Source organism: Macaca thibetana, chromosome Y, assembly GCF_024542745.1.
Source record: "Macaca thibetana thibetana isolate TM-01 chromosome Y, ASM2454274v1, whole genome shotgun sequence".
In the NCBI taxonomy this organism is placed as follows: Eukaryota; Metazoa; Chordata; class Mammalia; order Primates; family Cercopithecidae; genus Macaca; species Macaca thibetana.
The window spans coordinates 10922826-10946089 of record NC_065599.1 but is presented as its reverse complement, the minus strand read 5'-3'; the positions used below and the strand labels follow the sequence as shown (position 1 = coordinate 10946089).

Here is a 23264-nt window from a genome sequence, read left to right as displayed (position 1 = left end):
AATTGTGTCAGGGACACACCAGGGAGCCTTTTCGTAGTTTATTAGTTCACCAGGTAGCATAGGTTAGTGGAGAGACAGAACATCCAAATAGCCCTCCACCCTTGAAAATAAGACAGAAAAGGGGTATTTTGTGGGTCTTGGGAAAACAGCCCGATGGATTTCAGACATAATTTTTCCCTTTAACAACTTGGTATTTGTTGAAGACCAAGGAAATAGAAGTCACTGGATTTAGGAGTGGGAGATTACATCTGTTTCTGTGGGTGATTGCCACTACAGTGGATGGGAGAAAAAGAAAGATTTTGGGTGAGCCCATGATGAGCCTGCACAAGAATAATGGGAACTAAGGCAGTGCCTGTTCCCATTGCGAGTAGGGGTAGAGAGCACAAGTATCACCTGGGAGATGCAAAGAAGACAGGGGTTTAAGATATATATCCCCTGCTGTGGTATGGAGGAAGCACATGTGGAACAGGGTGATTGAATATTTGGTGGTAGGATAAGGAGATGGTAGCTCCAGATCTTGACGAAATACATGGATGCTTGAGAGAGTTGTGGATGGAAGGACAGTACCATAATGCTTTGGGTTCAGCTTGCCTTGTAGCTTGCAAGTACATAATAAGACAGAAAAAAGTAGGAGCTGACTGAAATAGAGGACTAAAACACTGCTCAAAGGAGTTACAGTAGATGCTGTCTGCAAAGGAGTTACAGTAGATGCTGTCTGAATAGTTGGCACAGTATCCTCATTGATGTTGGGCAGCTTGTGTTCAGTGATAGGTGTGCATAAGGAGAGGGAGATTTTGTATTGCAGAAGGTTTATGAACAGGATCTAGGTGGTGCAGGTTCTTTTTCCTGAAAAGTGGAAAACACTGGTTAAAGAAATCGAAAACAGGAAATCAGAGAGTAACCAACCAGCCAGAGACTTGGGTTTATGTATTACCATTCTTGAATGTTGAGAATACTGAATCTCATAAAGGTGACCGTTATTCTCAAAGTAGAAGATACAGGACAGTGGCTAGAAAGAGGCAGAAAGAGGGAGTTTCTTTTAAAATAGTGGGTAATGTTTGCTCATTTGTTTTAGAAAATTGGAGACTAGTGCAAAAGGAGGTGTTCAAGACCATGAGTGTGGAGACTAGTGCTTTTTTTGGTGGGCAAGGAAGAAATGTGGGAGGGAATAGGCAGTTGAAGTTTAAGTTTCAGAAAAGATGGAACCTGGGCAGTTAGATTTTTTTTTTTTTTTTTTTTTTTTTTTGAGGCGGAGTCTCGCTCTGTCGCCCAGGCTGGAGTGCAGTGGCCGGATCTCAGCTCACTGCAAGCTCCGCCTCCCGGGTTTACGCCATTCTCCTGCCTCAGCCTCCCGAGTAGCTGGGACTACAGGCGCCCGCCACCTCGCCCGGCTAGTTTTTTTGTATTTTTAGTAGAGACGGGGTTTCACCATGTTAGCCAGGATGGTCTCGATCTCCTGACCTTGTGATCCGCCCGTCTCGGCCTCCCAAAGTGCTGGGATTACAGGCTTGAGCCACCGCGCCCGGCCAGTTAGATTTATTTCTAAGGGAGGCCAGCTGAGAAAGTTTTCATATTGGTTTGTGTACGTGTTGTACAAAGGGCAGTGGAAACGTGAAGCGAAGAGTTAATCTTGGTTCGAGAGGGACAGGGTAGAATGCTCTCAGTGGAGCCTCACATTTGACATTCATTTTGGAGAATGACAGGAAGCATCACCTTGCAGTCAAGATTGTATGGAAAGGGTGTCAGTGGGGCAGGCATGTTGTAGTAGGTGGTGATGTGATTACAAGTTATGACTGGGAGTCAAGATTGCTGAGCAGAGAGAAGGCAGAGTTGAGGTTTTCTTGTGGTAGAGTGCTGTTTAACAGTTAAGAATAAACTCTTTTTCTCTGTAGTTCTTTCTTTAAAAAAAAGAAATTTGAAAATATTCAGTAACTTTTTGGATACAAGTGTTTTTTGGGTTACATGGATGAATTATCTGGTGGTTAATTCTGAGATTGTAGTGCACCCATCACTGTAATAGTGTACATTGTACCTAATATGTATTATTTTTATCTCTGGCTCCCTCCCAACCTTCAGATACTCGAGAGTATCTGAAGTATCTGAGTATTTGAAGCCCGTTATATCACTCTGTATGCGTTTGCATACTCATAGCCTGGCTCCCACTTACAAGTGAGAACTTAGGGGTTTTGGTTTTCCACTCCTGTGTTATTTCACTTTGAATAATGGCTTCCCGGTCCCTTCAGGTTGCTGCAAAAGACATTATTTTGTTCCTTTCAATGGCTGTTTTTCTCCAAATGTCTGTCTCTGTGAGTGCTCAGAAACTGACACGTTCTGGAGACTACCCTGTCTAAGCATTTTGCTTAGATATGCCCGTGGCTTACATATACCTAGGCTCGACTGCTTTTTATTTCCCTGGCTCCCACCCCTGTCCTTTTCTGTCAGACATTTCCATTTGTCTTAGACATTTTATTATAAGCAGTTGGTTTGTTGTACTCCAGCTCATACTGTCTTGTTTTCATCCATTATATCCTTGCCTTCATGGCTTTTAGGCTGCCTCCTTGGAGGACTCAATCCGAACTCTGATTCCTGTTCTGGAATCGTGCCACACAGAGGCTGAGCCCCATGCTAGGAACTGAGGATTGAACCCAGAGCAGTCTCCTGTTTGCTGTCATTGTTGTGCTTTTCTCACTGGCCGGTGGTGACCCAGAGGGCCCTACAGTCGTTGGGGCTGGAGGGAAGTCTTGGGGCTGGAGGACAGAAGGTGATGGGGGTATCACATCTTTAAAATCTGAAGTCAGTCTTTTCAGCCGTGGGACAAAGGAAAAATAATTGGTTTTCCGCAGATGTTGAGCTACCCCTGTGGTAAGAGGTTTAGCTCAACTGGAAGTTCCCCTCATGATACCGCCAGCCTTACCCTTAGTGAACCTCTAGTTTTCTCACAGGATGGGCCTCTACCAAGCAAGAGTACCCAAGATCTAAATCCTGAGCTGTTTTGGCCACATAAAGGTTTGGTGCACAGGTAATAAAAGTCGTTTGAGGTGGATATGAGGAAAGCGTGCTGAGGTTGGCTTTTGCAGGAACTCTCCGCCTAATAAAAGTGTTCAAAAGTTTTGAGCCTACTTTAGTCCTGGTCTTGAAGCACCGCAAACCTGGTCAGGCAGCTCTGTATAGAGATTAGACATGGAACTGTTACCTGTTAATGTGCTAGCATGCTTACAGGCATTTCGCTCACTCATGGATAGTTGCTCTCTGTCATCTCTATTTCACAGTCATCTCTGGATCCTTCAGGGACAGACGTGCATCGTGAAGTTTGGGTTAATGGTTCCAGAGGGAACCATCTGACAGGATGGAGGGGGAGGCCCCTTGGAAGTGGAGGCACCCGGAGAGGCCATGTCTTTTTCAGAGGGTGTTTCATGTGTGCAGTTAAAGGCAAAGGACCTTTGGGCCCAAGGGTTCAAGTTTGTTGCTGTGATGTAGCAGTGAACAGCATGGTGCTGTTGCTGTCTATGTAGATACTTGGTTAGTGAGAGGATCTGTGGAGGATACAGGAAAATAAAATGTTTTTACTTGTTTTGTTGTTGCTTTCTTTCCTTTCTCCTGACTGTCAGCAGTACCTGATGACTATTGTGACTCCCTTAGCACCATTCTCAGCTCAGCTGAGACAGTACACTGCCCAGGATGTATGTGAAAAGTAGAGGGCAGCAGGCAGGCTTTGAGGTGTGAATAGGCTTTCTGTGAGTTCGTAGCCATAGAACTTAGTTGGACTTGTCTTACCTGGGATATTTGGGGCTAATGAGCAAGGGTGGAAAGGGGAAGGGTTAACTTTGACTGGGAACATTTTAGAATCACCCAAGAAGGTTTAGGATGTCATGTACAAAAAATGTGGAGGACAGTTGGGTGGCAAGAATGCATTCAGCAGGCCATGATGCAAAGACTTGCCTTGTGAAGTTGGAGGGGCAGAGGTAGAGAGGGCCAGATTTTATTCTGAACAGGGAGCAGTGATTGTAATAGGGGTGTCAGTAATAGTAACCTCAGAAACTGTGTGTAGAGCCATTTCAGAACTGGAGCTTGCATTTCAGTTCTTCCTCTGGTTATCAAGGACAGTGGGTTTCTTAAATCTAGCATGGAGGAGAGCTGGAGAGATTGAAAATTCCCCTAGTAGCCTTAGGTTGATTAAAGTAACACTGCATTAGTAAGTAGTCAGTGGGTTTGTACTGGATTGAATAGTACATTTTAAAGGTGAAGTGCAAGTTGCACTTCTAAATGGGGATGGAAGAGTGAAGTCAACAGATTGTTTTCAAGTCTGGCTCCACTGGTTGCAGAATGTATGCTGTGTGTTGTAATCTTTCTTATGGTTTGGTCCCAGGGCCTTTGGAGGTATAAGGGGAAAAAGTGTTTTCTCTGTCTGCATACCCAGCTTTACTTACCCCTGGACTGAAACAAGCCTAGATTCTTCACCCACTGCTTTAGTGCTTATGGACTGTAGCTTGGTAGTTTTCCACTTTGGAATAGAGGGCAAAGAGAAGAATGGACTTTGATAGTCATATTATACCTCATCCACATGTATTCACCCTGAAGTTCGGCAGGTTAGTAACCCTCTGTGCCCGTGGTATACCATTTATTGTCTGAGGCAATTCTGCTTGGCTCCTCAGTGAACCTCAAAGACCTCCTTTCAGTACCCTGGACACTCTGTGTCTGTGTCCATATTCTCCCTCTGCCTCATCACACTTAAGTATTTTGCCTACTGTAACACAATAGCTTGATGATTTTCTGTTCTGGCACATAATCTTATCAGCTGAATTTGGTTGTTTATTGGATCTGTCTTCTCTTATGGGGATATTTATACCTGGTTGGAAGGAATGTGCCAAGTTGTATTCAGTATCTTAATGACAGCACCCCCTACCCTGCCTCTGCACACATTACCTTCATTACACTTGCTTATGGATGGCCAAGTACTTACATCCCTGGGTGGTGGGGCCATTCCTGTAGTCACCTTGGTTTGCACTGTGTTTGTTTTGCTTTCCTTCTGCCACCATTTGTTCTTTCCAAGTCCCATCCATACGTTCAAAGGGCTTCTGTCCTGCTGTGCCTTGCTGTGACAGGCAGTAGAACAAAAGTTTTAAACACTGCAGCCTTTGTGTGTGTGTGCAAGCAGGTTTCTGATGTCTTGTCCTTTAGGGCCAAGTTCTGGACCCAAAGGCATTCCTAAAGTTAATTTGGGCGTGGTGCACACACTGGCAGGGCAGCAGGAAAGGAGAATGTGGTTTTCCTTTTCCTTTTGAAGTAAGAGGGCTCAATCAGCCTAATTGTCCCTTGGAGTGCTTCCGACTTTTCTTTAAGAGCTTCAATTGGTATGTTTGCATGCAGCATCTGGGTGTTTCTTAAATTTCTACATTTATGTGTGACTTCTGTATTACAGTCTCTAAGGTTTTCAGTTGGTTGGTCCAGTAGGCAGCTCTGATTGGGGAGCTAGGCAGCTTTTGATTCTTTGCTTAATTCACTGGCCAGGAAAGCTGGAAATGATCTTGAGTTTGTATTTGTAGTGGTGGTAAATGTGAAGTGGTGGTGGTAAACAAACTGAACACTCAACTGAAGAATGCCTGGAGGAATGTGTCAACTGTGAAGTTTTGAGTTGAAGAGAGTGCTCTCATTAGATTGACTGCATAGGTTCTAGGCCTTAACATGGATAAGTGGGGTTGGATATGCCAGGCTGGTGAATTCCAGATTTACTTTAACTGATGGAGTTAATGTGGCCTAAGTTCCACATGTGGAATAAAAGTCTTTTGTCACCTTCTTGGACTGCTGGCTTATGTTAAATGGCTTCACATCTCCATAGCACCTTGAATGGCGTTGGATCTATAGTAGCAGCAGGAATAATATTAGCTGACATTTAGTGCTTTGCCAGGTCCTTTATGTTCCATTATCTCATAAACATTAGATGTAGTAGTGTGCAATAATTATTCCCATCCTACACCTGTGAAGCCTAAGGGGACAGTATTTCAACTTGTGCCTTTTTTATAGAAGAGTGAGCCCAAGCTCTGGTTACGTTACTTACTTTGCTTCTCTTTCCACTCCTAGGCAGGTCAAAAGCAGTGATAGAGAGAAGCTGGCAAACCTAGTTAGTCCTGAGAGCCCAAATATAGGGGAGAGAGTTGAAATATCTGTAGAGGAAATGCAGGAGCTGATTAAAAAAAAAAACAAAAAACAGTGGCTCCTCGAGTTCATTCATTGTACAGTTTTTGGACTGTTTCTGTCATCTTCAGGGGGCTCTTTCTGTCATCTGGCAGTCTGCATTTGTCCTTGTTATTTTTACATTTACCCAGAGAGTTTGTCCTGAGACTTCAGAGGACTGTACTCAGTTTAAGTGTGGGGTTTTTAATATCTTTTAACTTTCTATAAGCTTTTTCTTCCAACAAAACTGAAAGAAAACCGACTTTGTCATTTCTGAGCAGTGACACTCTGTGGGGAGCCTGGATGTGGGGAGCCTGGTACGTAGGATGAGCATTGGCAACCACAAATGGATTATGTTTGTTTGAGATTACATAGTGTACCATTTGAAGCTCCTGAAAATTGCTTCTATAACAAAATGGGGCTTGGATAACTCTTGGGCTGATACTTGTATTTGGTATGAGACATTTTGAACTGCTCCTGCTGGTAGATGTCACAAGCAACACCAGAGTGGTAAATGTTAACAAGGAAATAAAGCAAGTATATAATGGGTTGTGCCATTTAAAAGTGAGATGAGGAAGAGCAGCATTGTGTACTGAAAGCATATAGCTGGCTGGCACAGCTGTTTTTACCTAACCTGGTCATAAAAGCCTCATGTTTTTCTTTTCTTTTTTTTTCCTTTGAGACAGAGTTTTGCTCTTGTTGCCCAGCCTGGAGTGCAGTGGCGCAATCTTGGCTCACCGCAACCTCCACTTCCCAGGTTCAAGCAATTCTCCTGCCTCAGCCTCCCGAGTAGCTGAGATTACAGACATGTGCCACTACCCTGGCTAATTTAGTATTTTTAGTAGAGACAGGGTTTCTCCATGTTGGTCAGGCTGGTCTTGAACTCTCAACCTTAGGTGGTCCGCCTGCCTTGGTCTCCCAAAGTGCTGGGATTACAGGCCTGAGCCACTGCGCCCAGCAAAAGCCACACATGTTCTTAGCAGTTCTTAGTAGTGGTAGAGTTAGGTTTGTCTCTGGGGCTCTTTATTACCACCGCTCCAGAGTTGCTGGATGAGAACTATCAATTGGAAATATGTCCCTGAGGAGAAAATGATATACCAGTTGACTGTGAGTTACCACTCAGATACACAGGCAACAAGCTTTTAGGGTGTGATAAAGGACCAGAGGTTAGTTCAGCTGAGCACTCTTCCAGTAGCCACTAGAGAGTTCTGAAACAGATTCCCCCTTGGTGAGATTTCCCAGATGTCTAAATTACTAAATCAGTATGGGAGATCATCAGCTCTGTGACTGGTTAATGTAGTTTTTCCCAGGAGCATTCCTCTGTCTGAGGACATGCTGGAAATTGATGGGATAGGAAATATTTGGGTGACTGCTTTAGGCTGGCTTTGTGTTTACATATTAAATTGGTTTTCCTTGCTGTGTTTATAGTACAAGTTGTGCAAAGTGAGGAAGATCACTATGGGAATGAAGGGAATCCCTCACCTGGTGACTCATGATGCTCGTACCATCCGCTACCCAGATCCTCTCATTAAGGTGAATGATACTGTGCAGATTGATTTAGGGACTGGCAAGATAATCAACTTTATCAAATTTGAGACGGGTAAGTTTTTTTTTCCCTTGTGTTGTCTGCTACCTCCCTCCTTGTCTTTTCTTTTTCTATCTTTCTATTTTATTCTATTTTGTCTGTACAATCATTATGATTAGAGAGAACTAAATAAAACGCATTTGGTTCTCCCTAAGAGAGAGCATATTGTGTCATGGTCTCCTGGGTTTGCAGTGGGTTCTTGATGTTGAGTTAGGGGTGTGATGTCCCTTTGAGCTATCTGCAATAGCCTAGCCTCATTCAAGAATGTAAACCATAGCTGTGTAAACTCTGTGTCCATTCTGTCACCAGAGGGGAACTTTGTTTTAAATGAGATAAACTTTAGGTGTGTTCCTTGAGGTGAAGGGCTGAAGTTGTCCAGATAACCTTAAACTAGTTATGAGGAAAACATGTGTCTACAGCTTTGTTTCTCCTCTCTACACCACAGGCTCCGTCTCCTGACAGGTGTACTCCCAAGTGCTTGGTAATACCTGATCAGCTAAGGAAGTAAAATATTTTGCTCTACTTGTTTTAACAGAAATTTCTAGAAATGCAGAAACACTGAAAAAACAGGACAGGGACAACAAACAGTGGCAACTCCTTTTGTGCCAACCTTCAGTGACTTTGCATTTTGTTATGTTGCCTATCTGCCCTCCCTGTTTACCTGCTTATGGCACCCCCACAGTCCCCACTTGGACCGTGATTTAAGACCTAGCCAAAGTCCTCAAGTTGCCTTGGTGTTTGAGCCCAGGCTGGCTGTCTTGAATTCAGTACTGCACAGGCTGGGGTTGTCTGATTGTTTGACCACTATGATCTTCTACCTGCGCTGCCTGCACTGCTGTTATTTACTGTTGACCTGGAAATTTTAGCCAAGAATGTTTCTTGGCTGTGAAAGTTGAGAGGCCTTCTCATTAGGGGAAAACATTGAGAGAGGGGATATTTAACGGGATGTGTCATGCTTGTGATACCTAAACCTGTTGTTTGATGTCATTGTGACCACAAAAGAGAGAACTAGACATCTTGCATCTCCTAGTAATAGCAGGAAGTAATAGCAGGGATACTTCCATTCAGGAAATATTCTTGTGAAAGAATCAAGACAAACTTGGATAAAGGGACAAAGGAAAGCATGTATATATTGGAACACACTTAAGACACCTAGAAATAATTTGCAGAGTTACTTAGATTTTCGAGTGGCTTGCCAGATATTTCAGATTCAAATGATTTGGTACTGGCCATTTGTTTCTAAGTGATCCAGCGAAGGACTGCAGGAGTTTAAAAATGTTACGAAGCTGGAGAGTGTAGCTAGGATCATATTGTGCTTGTGTCCCAACTTTTGCATACCTTTGAGAATAATTTTTTAAATGGGTGTGGACTTCTTATCTCCAATTAAATGATAATGTTGTTTCTCATTTATTAAATCAAATTCTAAGTTAAAATTAAACAGATTTTTTTCTCCCCCACCTAACTTGTTTTTGTTTTGTTTTTTTTGGGGGGTTTTGTTTTGTTTTGAGACAAGAGTCTTGCCCCATTGCCCAGGCTGATGTGCAGTGGTGTAGTCTCAGCTGACTGCAAGCTCTGCCTCCTGGGTTCAAGTGATTCTCCTGCCTCAGCCTCCCAGGTAAAGACAGGGTTTCACCATGTTGACCAGGCTGGTTTCAAACTTCTGACCTCAGGTGATCCACTGCCTTGGCTTCCCACAGTGCTGGGATTACAGGCGTGAGCCATTGCCCTTGGCCCTGACTTTGTTTATTTGAAATATATATCCCTTTTTCTTACACAAACATGCTTGGTATTAATTTGTTTGCTTATTTGCTTATTACTTGTTTATTAGTTTACTTAGTTTACTCCTGGGAGTTTACATAAAATCTCAGAATGACAAAGCCAATATTCCTAGTAACAAGAAACCAAGTGAGGGCAAAGGTTTCTGTGTGGTTCTTGGTTTGTTTGGTTTTAAATGCTTAACGAATTTTTAATTGTGGTTTAAAAACAAAAAACAAGATAACTTCCGAAATTTAGCACCTTAACCGTTTTTAAGTGTACAGTTCATTAGTGTTGTTAACTATATTCACATTTTTGTGTGGCAGATCTCCAGAACTCCCTCATCTGCTTTAACCAACTCCGCCACTTTCTGCTTTCTGTAACCTCTGACAACCACCATATCACTCTTTGCTTCTGTGAATTTGACTTTTTTGGGTGGTTTCTTTTTTTTTTTTTTTTTTTTTTTGAGACGGAGTCTGTTTTTTTTTGAGACGGAGTCTGTTTTTTTTTGAGACGGAGTCTGTTGCCCAGGCTGGAGTGCAGTGGCCAGATCTCAGCTCACTGCAAGCTCCTCCTCTCGGGTTCATGCCATTCTCCTGGCTCAGCCTCCCGAGTAGCTGGGACTACAGGCGCCCGCCACCTCGCCCGGCTAGTTTTTTGTATTTTTTAGTAGAGACGGGGTTTCACCGTGTTAGCCAGGATGGTCTCGATCTCCTGACCTCGTGATCCGCCTGTCTCGGCCTCCCAAAGTGCTGGGATTACAGTGGGTGGTTTCTTAATAAGTGGAAATGATAGTGTTTGTTCTTTTTGACCAGTTAACTTTACTTGGCCTAATGTCCTCAGGCTTCATGCATGTTGTGGCATGTGAAAGTATTTCTTTCTTCTTTTTTTGAGACAGTTTCACTCTTGTCGCTCAGGCTGGCATGCAGTGATGCTATCTCCACTTACTGCAGCCTCCATCTCCTGGTTTCAAGTGATTCTCCTGCCTCAGCCTCCTGAGTAGTTGAGATTTCTGGCACCCGTCACAACACCCAGTTAATTTTTGTATTTTTAGTAGAGATGGGGTTTCGCCATGTTGGCCAGGCTGGACTCAAAACTCTTGGCCTTAGGTGATCCACCTGCTTTAACCTCCCAAAGTGCTGGTATTATAGGCGTGAGCCACTGCACTTGGCCAGTGTTTCCTTCCTCTTTAAAGGTGGAGTAATACTCAGTTGTGTATATATACCACATTTTGTTTATCCATTCCTCTGTGGATGGACGTTTAGGTTGCCTATTGTGAGTAGTGCTGCTAGGAACACGGCTGTGCAGACGGCTCTCTCAGATCCTGCTGGATATTTCTGTGTACATACTCAGAAGTGGCATTGCTGGACCATATGTGATAGTTTTGAAATTTTTGAGAAACCTTTGTGCTGTTTTTTTTATAGCAGCCTTGCCGTTTTACATTCTCACCAACAGTGCAGAAGAATTTCAGTTTCTTCACATTCCTTCCCACACTTTGCTGTTGTTTGCTTTTTATATTTTTTCTTTTTTTTCTTGTGGCTATCCTGATAGGTATGAGGTCATATCTCATTATTATTTTTTTAATTTGGAGTTCTGTGATGAGTAGAGACATTGAACATCTTTTTGAGTGCTTGTATGTTTTTGGAGAAAGGTCTTATGTCCTTTGTCCAGTATTTAGCCAGGTTGTTTCTGGTATTGTTGAGTTGTAGGACATCTTTAGATTGTATCAAATGTAAGATTTGTGGATGTTTTTTCCCATTCCATAGGTTGCTTTTTCACCGTTACTGATTGTTTCTTTTGGTTGACAGGCTTTTTAAAATTTGTCTGTTTTTGCTTTTGCTGTCATGTCCAGGAAATCGTATCTCTTATGTCACTTGTGGTTTCTGTGTGCGTCTTGGGAGCTTTACAGTTTGAGGCCTTACTTTTAATCTGTTTAGAGCTGGTTTTTGTATATGGTGTAATGTAAGGTATTCTCCTTGTTGTTCATTTATGTGGGGACCTAGTTTTACCAACACCACTTGTTGAAGTGACTGTCTTTTCTCCATTGAGAGGTCTGGGCACCCTTGTTAAAGATCATTTGGCATATACACTTGGGTTTATTTCTGGGCTCTGTTTTCTTCCTTTGGTCTGTTTGCCTGTGTTTTATGCCAGTATCACACTGTTGGATTGCTGTCATTTTGTATTTCGTTTTCAAATTAGGAAGTGTGTTATCCAAGTTTGTGTTTATTTTTCAGAATTGTTTTGGCTGTCTTTGGTGCTTGTAGAGGAGGTGTGTCCCTTGAGATTCCATATGAATTTTAGTGTGATTTTTTATTTCTGCAAAAAGAAAAAATGCTATTGGTATTTTGATGGTGATTACATTAAATCTATAGGTTGCTTTGGGTTATATGGACTTCTAAAAGACACTAAGTTTCTGCATCAGTGGAGATGACTGAGTGGTTTTTGTCTTTTATTCTGTTAATGTAACACTGATTTTTTTATGTTTCATCATTCCTTGCATTCCAGGAGTAAATCCTACTTGATTGTGGTGATGTATTGCTGTTGAATTTGATTTGCCAGCATTTTGGTCACAATTTCTGCATTGTACTTATTAAGGACAGTGGCATGTAGTTTTCATTGTGGTATCCTTGTCTAGGTTTTATATCAGGTTGATGCTGGCCTCACAGAATGTACTTGAAAGTGTTACCTCCTTCCCAGCCTTTTCAGGAGGATTGGTGGTAATTATTATTCTGATGTTGTCAGGTCCTGGGCTTTTATTTATGGTGAGGTTTTTGGTTACTGATTCAAACTGCAAGTCTAGCTATAGATCTGTTCAGATTTTTTTAAAGTTTTAAATTTTTGTTTTTTTTTTACTTTTGAGACAGTCTGACTCTGTCGCTCAGACTCTAGATCTTGGCTCACTGCAACCTCTGCCTCCCAGGTTCTAGCGATTCTCCTGCCTCAGCATCCCGAGTTGCTGGGATTACACGGCAGTGCCACCACGCCTGGCTAATTTTTGTGTTTTTGTTAGAGACAGGGTTTCATTTCACCCTGTTGGCCAGGCCGGTGTTGAACTCCTGACCTCAGTTGATCTGCCAGCCTTGCCTCCTGAAGTACTCAGATTACAGGTGTGAGCGAGCCACTGTGCTCGGCCTCAATTTTTTTTTACTTCTTCACGAGTCAGTCTTGGTCCGTTGTATGTTTTTAGGAATTTTCCTCAGTTTCTTCTAGGTTCTCCCAATTTGTTGGTGTACTCATGGTATTCTTATGATACTTTTATGTCTATGACATTGGTTGTAATATCTTCTCTTTCATTTCTGATTTTAATTTTTTTGAATCTGTTTCTTAATTTGGCTAAACTTTTGTCAAGGTTCTTGTTTTGTTTTTTTTGGGAACAGGGCCTCACTCTGTCATCCAGCCTGGAATGCAGTGGTGTGATCACTGCTTACTGCAGCTCAACCACCTTGGGCTTGGATAATCTTCCTGCCTTACCGTCCCGAGTAGCTGGGATCACAGGCACGCACCACCACACCTGGCTAATCTTTGTAATTTTTTATAGAGATGGGGTTTCACCATGTTGCTTAGGCTGATCTTGAGCTCCTGGGATAAAGCGATCCTGTTTGCTTTTGCCTACCAAAGCAGAGTCAACCACGCTCAACTTCGGTTTTGTCAGTTTTGTTAATCTGTTTTAAGAAATCAACCCTTAGTTTTTTTTGTTTTTTCTTACTGTTTTTTCTTATGTCTGCTCCGGTCTTTATTTAATTTCCTTCCTTCTGCTAACCTTGAGTTTATTCTGTTTTTCTAGTTTCTTGTAGTGTAGTTAGGCTATTCATTTGAGGTCATTCTTCTTTTGTAACATAAGCATTTTTGAGCTGCCTTGTCTTGTGTGAAAATTTTTGACTTACAGTTTGTTTTGTCTGACCCAAGTTTGGTCAGCCCTGCTGTCTTTTGGTTACCATTTGCTTGGAACATCAACTTCAGCCTTTCACTTTCAGCCTGTATGTGTCCTTAAATCTGAAACTAGTCTTTTGTTAACAGCATATAGTTATAACTTGTTTGGTTGGTTATATGGTTTTATTCCTTTAGCTAGTCTTTGTCCTTAGATTGGGGTGAGGAGTTAATCTATTTTACAGTCAAAATAGTTAACTGTTAAGGAAGGTGTTAGTATAGCTCTGTTAATTATTTTCAGTATGTTCTGTAGCTATTTTATACCTATTTTTTCTCCCTTAATTACCTGCCTTTTTGTGTTTTGCTGCTCTTTAGTTTTTGTAGTGACAAGGAATAAAATAATGCTTTGAATTCTTTCTGTTTTTGTTTTGTGTGTCTTCCATGGTTTTTTTCTTTGTAGTTACCAAGGGGATTACATAAATTATCTTAGTTTTCAACTGTTACCTGCAGTTGCATTGCCATATTCTCTCAGACCAATTTTGTTATTGATGGCATACATGAATTTTTTTTATTGTGTATCCTTTTACATTGGTTTATGGTTATATACATGCTTTTGTGATTTAAGTTCTATACCAGATTTAAAAGTGATTTATACACCTTTGTGATCCAGGATTCTCTCTATTTCTTTGTATATTTACTTTTATCAGAAAGCTTTATGTTTTTTTTTTTTTTTTTTCTTTTTTTTAGAGAAGGGGTCTCGCTGTGTTGCCCAGGCTAGAGTACAGTGACACCATCTCAGCTCACTGCAACCTAGGCCTCCCGGATTCTAGCAGTTTTCCTGCGTCAGCCTCCCAAGTGACGGGGACTACAGGCATATGCTGCCACACCTGACCAATTTTTTTGTATTTTAGTAGAGACGGGTTTTCACTGTTGCCCAGGCTGGTCTCGAACTCCTGAGCTCAGGCAGTCCCCTCTCAAAATGCTAGGATTATAGGCGTAAGCCACCATGCCCAGCCAAACTATATTTTCATATGGTTTTGTGTCTGACATCCTTTTGTTTCATCTTGTAGGACTTCTTTCCGCATTTCTTGCAGGGCAGGCCTAGTGGCTTTGCTTACCTCGGAAGGTCTTATCTTTTTCTTTAATTTTGAAAGATATGGTATTCTTGTGAGGACTAAACACTGATTATTATCTTGTCCCAATCCCTATCTAAAGGATCTGGGAGTTATGCCCTACAAATGAGCATGGCTAATCATCAGATGAGTTTTATTTAACCCTATATTTCACGACTGACTTTCCAGTCTGACTCTGGGATAACATTACGAGACAATGAAGAAAATAAAAATATTTTACTCCAAAACATTTTTGTTTGCTGTATTTTGAAATGACCCTGCGAAGCTCTTCTTTGTGGGAATGGGGGAAATCTGCATCTGTAAAGAATCTCTGTTAAAATTGTTACATCTTTTTCTTCCAGACCCTCCCAATCCTAAAGAGAGAAACTAAAATCTGAATAAGAAACATTGATCATCTATTGTCTCTAAGGGCAGCCACTTTAAGACTTCAGAAGAACTTTGGTCTACATCATCTTTTATCTTAACCTGAGCATTCCGTTTCCCTTCTTACCAATCCCAGGCAAACTCAAACTTCAACGAGAAAAATATTTAAATTCACCAATAGACTAGACCCGATAACCCCCACAACCCTGTTTTTTCTGGACCAAACCAGTGTATTTCTTAAATGTATTTGATTGATGCCTCATGCTTCTCTAAAATGTATAAAACCAAGCTGTGTGCCCTGACCACCTTGGTTACATGTTCTCAGGGCCTCCTCCTAAGGGTTGTGTCATGGGCCATGATGACTCATATTTGGCTGTTTGATAGTTAGCCTCTTTTAGTTGTCACTTGGTTGACAGTTTGTTCCTTTGAGCACGTTGAATATGTCATCCCACTGTCCTCTGGATTGCAGAGTTACAGCTTATCTAGCAGGAGTTCCCCCGTAAATCATGAGTCACTTTTTACCTGCTGCTTCTAAGATGCTTTCTTTGTGACTCTTGACAGTTTGATTATATTGTCTCTTGATGTGTATCTCTTTGGGCTTGTCCTAGTTGGAGTTCAGCTTCTTGAATTTGTATGTCTGTCTTCTTTCTCACAATTGGGGAGCTTGGGCCATTATTCTTTTCTAGTAGGCTTTTTGCCCCTCCCTGTCTTCCCCCCAAATCCCGTTCTCATTTTCTCTGTTTCTGTCTATTCTCTTTCTAGGACTCTTGTAATTTGTATATTGTTCCTCTTGATAGTGTCTCCTCCTCCCTGTCTTAGGCTTACCTTTATTATTACTTTTTCCTTTTTGCGCCTCTGACTTGTTAATTTCAATGGCCTGTCTTCAAGTTTGCAGATTCTTTCTGGATCTGTGAATTTTTAAATTCAGTTCAGTTGTATTCAGCTCCAGAGTTCTATCCTTTTTTTGTGGGTTTCCTTTACATTGTTGATAATTCTTACGTTGTTTATGGGTTGTTTTCTGATTTTGTTTGTATCTGTGTTTCCTTAGTTTGATGTGCATCTTTAAGATGGTTAGTTTGAATTCTTTGGTAATCATTTCTTCAGGCTCATTTTTCTAAAGAAATATAGTCACCTCTTCCAGTCTTCACCAAGTATCTTCATACAGGGAGTATAACCTTCACCACTCAGCCAGGCTAGAGGTTTTAGGGATCTCAACTCAGGGCTTGCATGTGTACTTCCTTGGCTGTGCTTTTCTGAAGCCCCTAACATCTTGCTTTGCCTGATGCCTGTCTGTGATACTATGGCCTCTCTGCTATTGTAAAAACTGTCTTGTACACCCAGCTCCCACCCCAATCCCTGCATGTTTTTTTTTTTTTTTTTTTTTTTTTTTTTTGATATGGGGTTTCATTCTTGTTGCCTGGGCAGTACTACAATGGTGTCATCTCAGCTCACTGCAACTGTCGCCTTTCAGGTTGAAGCGATTCTCCTGCCTCAGCCTCCTGAGTAGCTGGGATTATAGGCATGTGCCACCATGCCCGGCTAATTTTGTACTTTTAGTAGAGATGGGATTTCTCCATATTGGTCAGGCTGGTCTTGAACTCCCAACCTCAGGTGATCCTCCCACCTCAGCCTTCCAAAGTGCTGGGATTACAGGCGTAAGCCACAGTGCCTGCCAATTTTTGTAATTTGTAGTAGGGACAGTTTCATCATGTTAGGCTGGTGTTGAACTCCTGACCTCTGGTGATCTGCCTGCCTTGGCCTCCCAAAATGCTAGGATTACAGGCATGAGCCACCATGCCTGGCTTTTTTTTTTTCCGAGACAAGAGTTTTGCTCTGTCACCCAGGCTGGAGAGCAGCGGCATGATCTCGGCTCATTGCAACCCCTGCCTCTGAGGTTCAAGCATTCTACTTCAGCCTCCCAAGTAGCTGGGGTTACCAGGTGTGTGCCACCATGCCTAGCTGTGATCCATTGCAGTAGAACATGTTGTTTTCACATACTGTTTTGTTCATAACCTTCATCTCACTTCAGTGTTTGGGACTTGTATTAGAGCTTTTCACAGTAGACCCACTCGTCCAGTCTTCTCTGTTTATCATCTTTTTATCTTTCTATAGTGCATCATGAACAGTTCTTTTCAGCACCTTCTGTTTTTCTCATTCTCTCTTCAACCAACTGTAGACATGTTTCTTTAAACCCATTCCTTTCCATTCTTAATTTTGGTAACCACATTTTTCATTATTTGTTTGATTTTCTAATCCAGTAGGTTACTCTGCAAAGGTGGGCTTCTTGTTGATTTGCGTTAGTTTTATTATGTTTTGTTTTTGCTCTTACCCTTGTAGACCCTTTCAGGACAGTTACAAGTTCTGCATTTGGTTTGATGCTGTGTTGAGGGTGGTGGTCTTTATCATGATGTCTTAGTTCCTTCCATGCTAGATACTACATGTAAAGTACTGACACATACAAGAATAGTATGTGGTCAAGACAAGGTAGCCGGTGCCCTATATAGTATGCTTATAATAGATGGTTATGTCCCACAAAAATAACTCTAGATATCTGAAACAAATGTATTCTTCCTGGGGCCGCCTGAGAGCCCTTAGAACGTTGGAAGATTCCTCCTCGAAAGACTGGATTAGCTAGCCATCCAGTTAAAGGCCTTTCGTTGTTGTCTAGTGCCTTTCTCATAGCCTGAATTTCTCCAGTTCTCCCTCCCTCTCAGTCATCCTCACTATCTCTCCACCCATCCACCTACCCAGTGCTGCTCTATGCTGTCTTTGTCAACCCCAAAATGATTATTTATTCAACCTTTGAAGAATTATTGTTGGACAAACAATGCAGGGAAAGCTTATGATTTGAAAAATCCTAAGGGGCTTGCCTTTAAATGATGACTGCAGTGTAATTCACAAATAGCATTCATTTACAGTGACAAGAGTTCTTGAAATTACAATTTTGGGATGATGCTCCATTTTTGTTGCCTGGTGAGCCCATCTGTTTTAATTGGTTTTAAAGGCAGCAGGCTTCTGTCTGGTTTTAAAATGACTCCTCTCCTGTTTATTTTCCTTTCCCTCTAGGCAATGTGTGTATGGTGATTGGTGGAGCCAACCTCGGTCGTGTTGGTGTGATCACAAACAGGGAAAGACATCCTGGTTCTTTTGATGTGGTGCATGTGAAGGATGCCAATGGCAACAGCTTTGCCACGAGGCTTTCCAACATTTTTGTCATTGGCAATGTAAGACTTACACTCTCTTTACTTCTTTCTAAGAAGACTCACCCTAAAAAGCATAAAGACCTGCATCCGCTACTGGTGTTTGTCTGTCTGTTGTTGTTCTTGTGTTAAGGTTCACAGAGTGCAGCAAGCTTTCTATTTAGAGTCTCAGAGAAGAAACAAGATTAGATCTAGAGCCTTACGCCTGCCTCTTCAGGTGGTCTATGTGAGATGCCAGCAGTGTCATGCAGTAAATTAAGTTAAACTCAGCCTTGCAACTTTTGCAGGGCTACACCACTGGTATGGGCTGGATTAAGGCCACTGGCTGCAATCCTGGTAGTACCATGCCCCCTTACTTTTGTGACTAAGTCTGCTAAACCCCTCTGAGACTCCCATGATATAGCTCATCAGTGAACATGGTGGAATTTGATGCAAGGGGGCTATGAATGAGTTCCTAATTTGAGAATAAGAGCATTTACAAGGCATATAACACTCGTTAGTTTCCTTTACTTGTTCAAGATGATCTTGCTCTGGGATCTTTTGAGACCTTTTCAGTGAAGGAGCACCTCTAAAGTCATGCAGTATCCTTACATGGGAGTCAGTTACCCCAAGACTTAAGGAAAGGGCAAGGGACGTAATTGAAAAGCTTTTCATCAAGCTATTCAGCCCTGGGAGCAGCATCTTTCACTTGTACACTGGCAGTCCTTAGAATATTTGAGAGGTGGTACAGAGGCGAAGCCTGCTGTTGTTTTTTTGGCTATGCCACTCAGCAGCTCTATAGTTGGTCCATTCCTTTTCTCGGTATTGAATTATGACACCTCAGTTTATATCTTTGAAAGCAAGGGATCAGGGAAGTGAGTAAATGCATGTGAAAGTTCTTTAAAGCTGATGATGGGGTGCTGACAGTTCATGACTTCAAAACTATGAGAACCTGAAGTTAGTGTCCTTGCCTTTAAAGATGCTTATGAAAAACTTGTTGGCTGGTTGCTTCATATAAAATAGAAGCAGGAAGACCTTTATTTAGCAGCTCAGCAGTGAGGAGTGGGAGGGAATGTGAGAGGCAGATAACCTCTCAGGAGACATGTATAAGGAAATCTTTTGTTTCAAATTTTGTTTGGCGGTGTTCTGTTAGCTGGCTCTTAATGTAAAGGAAGGTATGAGGCATGTGTGTTTTGGTGAGATGTTGTTTTTCTCTCCTCCCTCTCTTTCTGTACTTATTTTATCTCCTTCTCAATTACAGGGCAATAAACCTTGGATTTCTCTGCCCAGGGGAAAGGGCGTTCGACTTACTATTGCTGAAGAGAGAGACAAGAGGCTGGCCACCAAACAGAGCAGTGGCTAAATTGCAGTAGCAGTGTATCTTTTTTCTTTGCCAAAATAAACAGTGAATTCTTGTTTCCTAATGTGTTTTTTTCCCCCTTGTGGATAATAGTAGGGTTTGAATTTGCTCATGGTTTTGGCACTATCTTAAGATCTCTAGGAATACCACCTATACTTCCTCTGACCCTCCAGTAAGTAAACCTTTACTTCCCTCATACATGTTACCCACACCATCTCTGTGGGCAGAGTGATGGAGTAGCATTACAAACCAAGTACAAAAAGCATATGACGTTTCTGGTGCCTCAGAGAATGAGCATTAGTCGAAATCTTAGAAGAAACAAGTGTTTGTAAATTAGGGAGTTTAATTTTTCTTTACCAGGGACATGCTTTCCGTACCTCCCCCTCCCCCACCCCAGTTCTTTAGGTCAGAAGTCCAGCCTGTCTCAGAAAGGATGGCATTCTTTTGTGGAAGCTGTGGGCAATGGTCTTAGTTTCCTTGCTTGTTCACATTATTGGCAGAAATTAAATCCTATGGCTGTAGGACTGAGGTCCCTTTTTCCTTGCTGACTGGCAATCTGAGAGCTTTTCTCAGCTTCTGGAGGCCATGTGCATTCTTTGCCTAATGGTCCCATTTCTCCATCTTGTTCAAAGTCAGCAGTGGCAGGTCAGGTCCTTCATGTACAGAGTGTTTGGTCTTTGACCCAGTCAGGAATGTTTCTCCACTTAAGGCCCCATTAGAGTAACCTCTTATTCTCATGGATTGTCACTTTAATGTCATATTTATAGGATCTTTGGATACTGCTTTTTTTTACCAGAAACCTCTATGGCTGGTGGCGCCTTTGCCTGAGTTTTATTTTGGCTTGCTGGGCTCGTTCTGCCCACTTGGCATGGCAGGCTAAGCTTGGTCTATAATATTATCTTAGATCCCATGCCTGCCAAGGGCAAGTCAGGCGTGGAACAGTTAGGGGTATATGAGCAAGCATGGGGTCTGGCCATCGTGCAGTCCCACATGCTGGCTGCTGCCGCAGGGCAGGCAGCTCTAGGTGCCAGGATGGGCGCTGGCTCTCTGCAGAGCTCCAGCTGGTGCACCGCAACAGCTTCCTCAGAAACTTGGAGATGCCAGGAACTGCACGGCCTCAAATGGGGAGCTCAGCCCTGGCTCAGGGAGCTCCCAGGTCTTGGCTCCCTGAAGTACTGCAGGGCTTCTTCCCTCATCACCTGCAATGTGGCAACCAAGGGGAATGTATCAGCCCTTTTTGTGTTACAGGTATTTTAGAATTCACATTCGGTGGGTCCTGAGTGCTTGTCCTGTGTCCAGGAAGAATGAGGTACGTGGACAAGTGGAGGGTGAGGAAGACAAAGAGGAGCTTTATTGAGCAACAAGACAGCTCAGAGGAGACCCACGGGCAACTTCAGTCCTCACCCAAGATTGGAGCAGGCTCTGGGAGCCAGGAGAGGTCAGTGGGAGCAGACACCCTGATTCTGGGGACCGGGGGTGCCTTCCGAGGCCCCCAAGGTTGCAGAGTGCAGAGACAGTGTTGGCAGCAGGGGTGATATATCTGGCAAGTTGTTCTGTAGCTCCAGTGCTCCCCTCTGACAGGCCCCTGACCCTGGAGGGGAGTGGGGGTGTAGGGGGACCAGGGTGCTTCCAGGAGCGGATCACCATTGCTTGATGGTCACCCCTTGGGCCCCAGAGACACAGCCTTAGGAGGCCATGGCAGAGCCAGGTATATGTGTGCATATACCTGTGATAATCAGATTTTTTTTTTTAGGCGGAGTCTCACCCTTTCCCAGGCTGCAGTGCAGTAGTGTGATCTTGGCTTACTGCAACCTCCCCTTCTTGGTTTCAAGCGATTCTTGTACCTCTCAACCTCCCAGGTAACTGGGACTACAGGCACATACCACCATGCCTGGCTGATTTTTGTATTTTTAGTATACAAAATTGGCCAGTGTGGTCTCAAAACTCCTGACCTCAAGTGATCCACCCATTTTGGCTTCCCAAAGTACTGGGATTACAGGCATGAGCCATTGTGCCTGGCTGATAAGCAAAATTTTGACTCAAGTACAGCAAAGATACTACACTGGAAAGAAGTGGGATAATAATTCCCTTGAGTACTATGTTTATTGTAGTCTCATAGACACATCTATTTCAGTGTCCCTTCATCTCCTTATGACTGACTAATGCAAAACTGAGTATGATGCTCAAAAATGTTTTCTCTTACCAACCCTTCCTCCCTGATGTAAGGACATCTTATTCCTTATCACACTTGAGAACCTACGGTTATTGTTACCTTATTCCTCACCTTCATGTCATCATCTCCCTCAAATCCTTTCTGTAAGTGGGTGAATTTTAAATCATGTTAGTAAAACTAATCAGCCACCAAACATTACCAGCTGGTGTAACTCTCTTTCTATCCATTGCCACTGTCACTCCTCGGGAGGATTTTATCCCAGAAATATTTCTCTGACTTCTCCTCCTCCAACCACTGCCTGTTACTTGAGTTTGGTCTTCCTGTATTTAACTAGGTGGTGAGCTCAAAGAGCTACAGTGTGAATCCCTGACTTTGTTTCTGAGCCTCTTTCAGGTTTGCCCTGGGGCTCAAAGGCAGGAAGTCTTGCCCTCACAAAATACTGCTCCTTGGTTATTTGGTATCTTAAACTCTCAAGTACATGGCTGCGCATTGGTCCTTACCTTTGCCTTACACAGGCCCAGCACCTGACAGCCTCTTTCTGTCAGAGATTAAGCCCTCAGGCCTTTGTGCTCAGGCTTTGAAGGTCTAATTTTCCTCCCAGCTCTTTCCTAGCTGGAGGGGTGGTAGAGCAGGAATAAGAACTCACCTTCTGGCAACTGAGACAAACTGAAACAAAAACACACTCATCAGTATCTGGGAAAGAACTCAGTCCCATGACTCTTCATGCAGTAAGTCCAAATACTTAATCACAGCCCTAAGAGACAGATGAAAGGGAAGAAGGGAGGAAAAGTGGAATAAGAAAGGAGTGAGCACCATCAGTGTCAAAAACACTTGACCATACAAAAAAATCTGTATTCCTGAATTAAACATTACTTTCTCATATCTATTCTTGAGATATTTTTTGAGTACCTACTGTTTGACATGCGCTGAACAGAATAGACAGAAAACACTAAAGCTTGAACTCAGGTGTGGGAAATTGATGATTTAAAAAGTTAGCAAAACTAAGCAAGGTTGTGTCAGTGACAAGTCTGTGAATGAATAAAATGGAATTGGGATAGAGACCTCTTGAGGCAGTCCACAAGGCCTCTCTGAGCATTGACATTTGTGAGTCAGTAGAATAAAGAGTCGACCAATAATGCAAATTAAAGGCACATTGATAGATTTCCTCTATAAAAAAACAGTAGATGCATGCTTCCCATTTGTATTAGTTTGCTGAGCCACGAAATGGGTAAGACAAATGAAGGACCGGTGTGGTGAACACTTGTCGTCCCAGCACTTTGGGAGGCAAAGGTGGGTGGATCATGAGGCCAGGAGTTCAAGACCAGTCTGGTCAATATGATGAAACTCCATCGCTATTAAAAACCAAAAAATTAGCCAGGCGTGGTGGCAGGCACCTGTAATCCCAGCTACTTGGGAGGCTAAGGCAGGAAAATCGCCTGAAAATCGCTTGAACCCGTGAGGGAGAGGTTGCAGTGAGCCGAGATCATGCCACTGCACTCTAGCCTGGGCAACAGAGCAAGACTCCATCTCAAAAATAAATACAGAAATTAGTTGTCTCCTAATTCTAGACGCAAGAAGTCTCTTAATTCTTGACAGGACCATGCTCCCTCAATGGATAGGAGGGATCTGTTCTAGGCCTCTACTATTTCTGGTAGTTCCTTGGCTTGTCGCAGCATAA

General features: G+C 42.7%; 1 protein-coding gene across 1 annotated transcript in view; it reads left to right on the top strand.

The window, feature by feature from the left end:
- Window positions 1-19472, top strand: part of RPS4Y1 (ribosomal protein S4 Y-linked 1) — a 381935-nt gene extending 362463 nt beyond the window's left edge. Inside the window, exons 6-8 of the mRNA XM_050777741.1 lie at window positions 7600-7771; window positions 17941-18098; window positions 19315-19472. Of these exons, the coding sequence (XP_050633698.1) occupies window positions 7600-7771; window positions 17941-18098; window positions 19315-19416 (432 nt within the window). The 3' untranslated portion in view covers window positions 19417-19472. The remainder of the gene's footprint in view (window positions 1-7599; window positions 7772-17940; window positions 18099-19314) is intronic.
- Window positions 19473-23264: the final 3792 nt, after the last annotated feature.